Source organism: Arachis ipaensis, chromosome B09 (assembly GCF_000816755.2).
Source record: "Arachis ipaensis cultivar K30076 chromosome B09, Araip1.1, whole genome shotgun sequence".
Lineage (NCBI taxonomy): Eukaryota > Viridiplantae > Streptophyta > Magnoliopsida > Fabales > Fabaceae > Arachis > Arachis ipaensis.
This window is the reverse complement of record NC_029793.2, coordinates 144,067,203-144,074,667: the sequence shown is the minus strand read 5'-3', so window position 1 is coordinate 144,074,667 and position 7,465 is coordinate 144,067,203. Positions and strand designations below refer to the sequence as shown.

The 7,465-nt window shown below is 37.1% G+C and overlaps 1 protein-coding gene across 4 annotated transcripts in view; it reads left to right on the top strand.

Moving 5' to 3' along the window:
- Positions 53-7,465, top strand: part of LOC107617886 (DExH-box ATP-dependent RNA helicase DExH5, mitochondrial) — a 9,638-nt gene continuing 2,225 nt past the window's right edge. For 2 of the 4 annotated variants that reach the window (XM_021111104.1, XM_016319763.2), the window contains exons 1-15: positions 53-727; positions 907-1,061; positions 1,192-1,279; positions 1,516-1,761; positions 2,288-2,383; positions 3,490-3,678; positions 3,815-3,974; positions 4,051-4,181; positions 4,847-5,014; positions 5,098-5,370; positions 5,651-5,845; positions 5,999-6,202; positions 6,346-6,415; positions 6,512-6,660; positions 6,811-7,116. In XM_021111104.1, the coding sequence (XP_020966763.1) occupies positions 344-727; positions 907-1,061; positions 1,192-1,279; positions 1,516-1,761; positions 2,288-2,383; positions 3,490-3,678; positions 3,815-3,974; positions 4,051-4,181; positions 4,847-5,014; positions 5,098-5,370; positions 5,651-5,845; positions 5,999-6,202; positions 6,346-6,415; positions 6,512-6,660; positions 6,811-7,116 (2,814 nt within the window). In that variant the 5' untranslated portion in view covers positions 53-343. Of the gene's footprint in view, positions 728-906; positions 1,062-1,191; positions 1,280-1,515; positions 1,762-2,287; positions 2,384-3,489; positions 3,679-3,814; positions 3,975-4,050; positions 4,182-4,846; positions 5,015-5,097; positions 5,371-5,650; positions 5,846-5,998; positions 6,203-6,345; positions 6,416-6,511; positions 6,661-6,810; positions 7,117-7,465 lie in introns of those variants that run through there. The other 2 variants (XM_021111105.1, XM_021111106.1) reach the window with 2 other exon arrangements.

Genomic DNA, 7,465 nt, shown 5'->3' with positions numbered 1-7,465 from the left:
TTTATAAATGGAATATGAAATTATAACAGTTGAAATGATTAAAAATTCAAAGTGAAAGTGAAAATGTATGAACGAATATGGTGTGGAATTGATTCGGCGGGTATGGGAGTGTGACGTGGCGCGTTGCGGTGGAGAGAGGCATCGCTTCATCTCGTCTCGTTGTCACTGTGACTCACTTGTTCGTTGGTTCCCGCAAACTGCAAACCCAATCCAAAAACAGCTGAAGCTGAAGAAGAAGAAGAAGCAACAGCAGCAACAAGAAAGAGCCATTGAAAGTAGTGCTGAAAAAAGAACCGCGAAACTTGCAAAACGACGCCGTATATAGTGACCTAACTCAGTTTGTATGCCCTTCATTATTCTCTCTTCTTCACACCCTTCTTTGTTGACCGCCAAAGCCCTAAAACCTTCGATTCACGCCATGAAGGACCGCCCTACGCTGTCCTCTTATGGCGCCATTTACGTTCCCCCGCACCACCGCCTCCGCTCCGTCATCACTTCCGCCAATTACAACTCCTCCGCTCCCTCTGTAGCCAAGCTCCGGGATCACCATGGCGCAGCTCTAAACCCTAGACCCGTTGCTTCAGCTGCTCCTACCACTGTGCATCGCTCGCAAACGACGTTGCCGGAGCAAATTCCTGTCAAGGGGAATTCGCGCTTTGTTTCAGCTTACGACGACGTGGTTTCCGAGGAAGGCTCCGATCGTGAATTCGAGGCTCCCTCATTTCGGGTGAGCTTATTTATATAGCAGTTTTTCGTTTGTTTGTTTTTGTTAGCGTAAAGGTTCTCTGTATGGAATATCTTGAATTATTGGTTAATCAAATGTGGAGGATTTCTTGCTATAATGGAATTTGAGTTTGATGAATAATATCTCATTTTGCGGTTGCTGCTTCAAAATTTGCTTGCCAGAGTGCTTCACCAAATGATAACGTTGATGAGTGGATGAGGAAGCTAACATTGCTCTTAAACGACAAGAGTAAGCAAGAGTTGTTGTCCAGGGAGAAAAAGGATAGGCGTGATTTTGATCAAATTGCGCTTTTGGCAAGCAGAATGGGGCTGTATAGGTATTCTGCATTTTTATTTTATAGCTTTTTTGTTTAAATTTATTTTCAGACCTGACTATTAATGCATGTGTTATATCAATATGTCTTGGTCTTTGTTGTTGGAAATCTCAATTACTTGTATTTATGGCAGCCACATGTATGCAAAGGTTGTTGTCTTCAGTAAGGTTCCACTTCCAAACTATAGATATGACTTGGACGATAGGCGGCCGCAGAGGGAGGTATATTACACTGATATAGTTGGTTTCTCCACTTTTCCCCTTGCTCTGATTGCAGACATTAAACAGAAACTGAAGTTATCCCAAATGTTCTTGCTTTTCTTCTTTCCAATGTTGTATTTCTTTTATTTTCTTTACTGGATTGAAGCCTAAGGAACTTAGAGCATATATCTTGATGAAACTCTCGTGGAAAATTCATATATGAAATCAGCCTTAGTAAAGCTTTCAAGACTTGACAGGTGAGCATGCCTATAACCTTGTTAAGGCGAGTTGATGCATACTTTGAGGAACACCTTACCCGAAAGTCCAAGATGAAGGAAAGCTTTTCAGATGTATCATTTACAAGATCAAGCAGTAACAGTAGTATTGGTACAGATGAAGGGCTTTTTGAGCACCCTGAGCCACTTGCATCTAGTAAGGCTGTTGGGGAGAAAATACTTAGGCGGAGGAGCTTGCAAATGCATGATCAGCAGCAAGCATGGCAGGTTACATCCCCTAAAATATAGAATAATGGCATATGTATTACTGTTCTGTGGTTGGGCTTGAGTGCATTTTTGAATTTATTACTACTTCCATCTAATCTGCTTATGGAATGGTACCTATTGAGTTTCCACTGCTAGGGCTTGAAAGGGATTGTGCAGTTGTGATTTGTGAAACCATTTATTCAGTTTTCATAAAGATGACAAGTCACAGTTAAGGCTTAGGAAGTTAGGATGATGGTTCCATCAATTAACTAGTTTATAAAATAATTATTGTTACTCGTGCCTAAGTTATGTGGTTTTACATTAAATTTTTTTTTTTTGGTATTTTTAATTGCTTTGTGGCTGTCAATTTGGTTAGCATTTGTACTCTACAAGTGCTTATAGATATAGGTTTTTGGATTTATGCTGCATATCGATGGGGTGTAATACTCTATTTGATGTTTTTCAAGGATATGTAATGAGGTTTTGAAACCAGTGGAATGAAACAAAATGGCTTGGGGGTCCTTTACATCATCCCTTACCATTTCAGGAATCTCCAGAAGGAAGAAGAATGCTAGAATTTCGCAGGAGTCTCCCTGCTTATAAAGAGAAAAAAGCAATATTGTCTCTCTTATCAAGAAATCAGGTTTGTTGAGTAATGATATTTTGTTATTTTTAGTCACTGACTAATTACAAGCTGTATGCTATTCCTTTTGTCGAGGCTTTATTGTGTATCCTCACAAACTATTTCGGTAAAATTATCGTGTCATTTTTTAAATGAAAAATATTAGTCAATTTCTTAGTACATTTTGGTAATGTGACTTAACAGTAATTCATAGTCTTAATTTCAATCTTTTTTTTTCTTTTATTATTATTATTATTACAAACAACAATAACAACAACAACAACGAAGTCTTGTCCCACTAGGTAGGGTTAGCTACATGGATCAAACGACGCCATTGAGCTCTATTATGTATCATGTCTATAGAGAGGCCGTTTATATGTAGATCTCGTTTGACCACCTCATGGATGGTCTTCCTCTGCCTTTCACCTTTGTCCATTTTCTATCTCATCTACCCTCCTGATTGAGTGTTCTGTTGGTCTTCTTCTCACATATCCAAACCACCTGAGACGCGATTCTACCATCTTTTCTACAATAGGTGCTACTCCAACTCTCTCTCTTATATCTTCGTTCTTTAATCTATCCAATCGCGTATGACCACTCATCCATCTCAACATCTTCATCTTTGCTACACTTAACTTATGTTCGTGCTCTCTTTTGGCCGCCTAACACTCTGTACCATAAAACATAGTCGGTCTGATAGCAGTGCGATAGAATTTACATTTAAGTTTTAAAGACATTTTTTTGTCACATATAAAACCAGACGCACTCCGTCATTTTGACTAACCTGTTTGGATCTTATGATTTACATCCTGTTCAATCTTTCCATTATCCTGTATGATGTACCCAAAATATTTAAAACTTTTAACTTTTTATAGGATGTTTTCTCCAATCTTCACCTTTGTATTAGGGTTTTTCCTTCGACGGCCGAACTTACATTCCATATATTCCGTCTTGCTACGGCTTATGCGCAGACCATATACTTTTAGAGCTTCCTCCATAAATCCAACTTCTTATTTAGGTCTTCCCTTAACTCTCCCATAAGGACGGTATCATCAGCAAAAAACATGCACCATGGCATATGCTCTTGGATATTAAAATTTTTAATTATTAAATGTCATATTGTGCAGGTAGTTGTCATCTCAGGCGAAACAGGTTGTGGCAAGACAACTCAAATTCCACAGTTTATTTTAGAATCTGAGATAGAATCAGTTCGAGGAGCTGCTTGTAATATCATATGCACACAACCAAGACGCATATCAGCTATGTCTGTTTCTGAAAGGGTTGCCTACGAGAGAGGGGAGAAATTGGGTGAATCTGTGAGTTCCTTGTCCAAAAACCATTATTATCTTCCTGCCTATGACTCGTCTCTGTTTCCTTGGGAATTTTAGTTTTTTCTCATGTCTGTTGCTTGTTCTTGTTCTTTTTCTTTCTCTTTTTCTCTCTTTGTGAAAGGTTGGATATAAAGTTCGATTGGAGGGTATGAAGGGGAGAGATACCCATCTTCTCTTTTGCACCACGGGCATCTTATTAAGAAGATTGCTAGCTGATAGAAACTTAACAGGTGTAACTCATGTTATCGTGGATGAAATTCATGAGCGTGGGATGAATGAAGGTAGAATTTGAACTTGACTTTACTGTTTAGGTTTCAAAAGATATTTGCATATTCATATTCTTGTTTTTCATGACAGATTTTCTGCTTATCGTCCTTAAAGATCTCCTTCCTCACCGACCTGAAATGAAACTGATTTTGATGAGTGCTACCCTAGATTCAGAGCTCTTCTCTTCTTACTTTAATGGGGCACCAGTTATGAATATTCCGGTTTGTCACAAGAACTGAATATATTCCCAATTTGGGCTGTCATGGGGGATAGTTGTGCCTTTGGGTTTTCTATAGGGTTAATGGGTCTTGATGGTCTATGTAGGAAATATAAGAATGAGACTGTTTGGAAGTATGGAGTGTATGGGAGCAAACTAAGCATGATATCTTCATTATTGGAATACAATTGCTTAAGAGTTTTAGCATTAAGAAGTTTCTATTCTATTTATTTGGGTTTAAACATTATTAACTGTAGAGTAAACATTCATTTTGATCCTTGAAATTTTGTGTCATGAATTTTAGTCACTAAATTTTTGACATCAAATGTGTCCCTGAAAATTAATGTATCACAATAGTCCTTATTAGTTGTTTGACATCAAATAGGTCTGCAGAAATTAAAGCGTGACATTACTTTAGTCCCTAAAATATGGATGTGACATACTTTGGGGTTCTATTTGATGTCAAAATCATTTTATGGCTGTTATGATATTATATTTGGATTTTCGAGGACTAAACTGCTACCACTCTATTTTTCAATAATTAAAATGCATGTTCATTCTAAATTATATTCCTAGTTTGCTGAATGAAAGGAATAGGATAATATTTTGGTGCCAAAGTTTAGAAGTTTTCCTATTTCTTATTGGTTTGGTGGATGTGCTTACTAATAGGGCTTCACATATCCCGTTAGAACTCATTTTTTGGAGGACATTCTTGAAATGACGGGCTACAGATTGACAACTTCTAATCAAATTGATGATTATGGTCAAGAAAGGATGTGGAAAATGAACAAACAGGTCCCAAGAAAGAGGAAAAGCCAAATTGCTTATGTTGTCGAGGTAATCTTGAAATTTGAACTTCAGTTGATTGTTGATTGTATAGTACTTTCTTAGTTTCGGTTCATTTTGAAAAACATGACCAGGATGCTATTAGAGCTGCTGATTTCAAAGATTACAGCCCACAGACACAGGAGTCTTTGTCGTGTTGGAATCCTGATTGTATTGGATTTAGTCTCATAGAATATATCCTATGCATGATATGTGAGAATGAAAGGCCTGGTGCTGTTTTAGTTTTTATGACTGGATGGGATGATATAAGCACTTTGAAAGAGAAGTTTTTGGCTCATCCTGTCTTAGGAGATCCAAATCGAGTTTTGTTGCTTACCTGTCATGGCTCAATGGGCAGTTCAGAACAGGTAATGCTTTTGTCTGTTGATGGATTTTCGTTTAAGTTGATGTTGTAATTACTCTGGATCATCAGATCTGCTATAGATATACTGTAATAATAAAGGAATTTTTAGTTTGAAATAAAAAGGTCAATGATGTTTGCATCACAACAATCCCTTATTGATACCTTGTATGAAATTACTATTCACAATGTATTACATGCATAATCTGTTGTTGAATAAATTAAATATATGCATTGCATTTCACAATATTTAGATGGATTATATTTTTTCTGCATTGGATATGCAGAGGTTAATATTTGAAGAACCCAAAGATGGAGTAAGAAAAATAGTGCTTGCAACAAATATCGCTGAAACGAGTATCACAATAAATGACGTTGTTTTTGTGCTTGACTGCGGAAAAGCAAAAGAAACATCATATGATGCACTGAATAACACGCCCTGTTTGCTTCCAACATGGATCTCTAAGGTTTCTGCCCAACAGGTGAGGCTAGACTTTCAGTTAATTTTGTACCTGTCACCAATCATTTGAATATTTAGACCCTTTTTTTAGCTTCTGGCATCATTATATATTTGGATGGTTTGTTTTGTTTTTGTTGTTGTTTTTATTATTATTAACTGATTCTTATTTTTCTAGAGACGAGGAAGAGCTGGTCGTGTTCAACCTGGAGTGTGTTACCATATCTATCCTAGATGTGTATATGATGCATTTGCTGAGTATCAATTGCCAGAAATTTTGAGGACACCCTTGCAATCTCTGTGTCTGCAAATAAAAAGTCTAAGACTTGGAAGCATACCTGAGTTCTTGTCTAGGGCTTTGCAGTCTCCGGAGATCCTTGCGGTAATGATAAATTCGATACTTGTATGGTTTAGAACACCATCATTTCATGCACAACTTTAAAATAGACAAATTTATTTAATTGTGTTGATTATTTGAATACAAATTTATATCTCAGCATCTTGGTTAATTAATTTTATTCACAGGTACAAAATGCTATTGAGTATTTGAAAATAATTGGGGCTTTGGATGAGAATGAGAATTTGACTACTCTAGGTAGGTTTTTCCATCAGGAAAATCCCTTTCTAGCCTCCTTCTCTCTCTCTCTCTCTCAATATGACAATCACTTACACTTGCTCTTTGAATTGACAGGGTCCTATCTGACAATGCTTCCTATGGAACCCAAACTTGGCAAGATGCTTATATTAGGGGCTATCTTCAATTGCCTGGATCCAATATTAACTGTGGCTGCTGGCCTTAGTGTGAGAGATCCTTTCCTAACACCACTGGACAAAAAAGATGTAAGTTTATTCCTGTGTTTGGACTGACTGATGTGTAAATGCTAGTCCTTTTTATCCATTTTTATTAGAGGCCAATTGAAACTTTACCAAGAATTCTTCTTTACTGATATTCTCTCTTGGCATGAACATATTTTACATTCTTCACTGTAGCTTGCAGAGGCAGCAAAATCTCAGTTTGCTGGAGCATATAGTGACCACCTTGCACTTATAAAGGCTTACGAGGGTTGGAAAGATGCAGAATTAGACATTGGAGGATGTGAATATTGCTGGAAAAATTTTCTTTCAGCACAATCAATGAAAGCTATTGATGCTCTTAGGAGAGAGTTCAGATGCCTGCTCAAGGATATTGGATTAGTTGATAGCAATACAGCCAACTGCAACTTGTGGAGCTGTGATGTGAATCTCATCCGGGCAGTTATTTGCTATGGTCTATATCCTGGAATTTGCGCTGTTGTGGTATGTCTTCTTTTACCATATATACCGAAGAAGTCGTTTCCCTTCTAACTCATGGTGGAGGAAGTTGGGACAATTTACTGATGTTCTTTTCCATTTCTCTCTCTTATCACAAAAGTTGATGCTTGTTGACAACCATGCACACAAAAATAAATCACGATTATGCTCTCTCTGAAGTTACTTTCTTGAAAGACACTGATTTATCTAATGGCTGGGTGGGGCTTATTTTGATTATACATTTTCATACATAATTGTATATATGAAGATACCCAGTTAAAATATTTTAAATTAAGTAATTAGTGTTTCATTGAGTGTAATAACAAAATATAATTAATAAGGGTTATTTTCACCA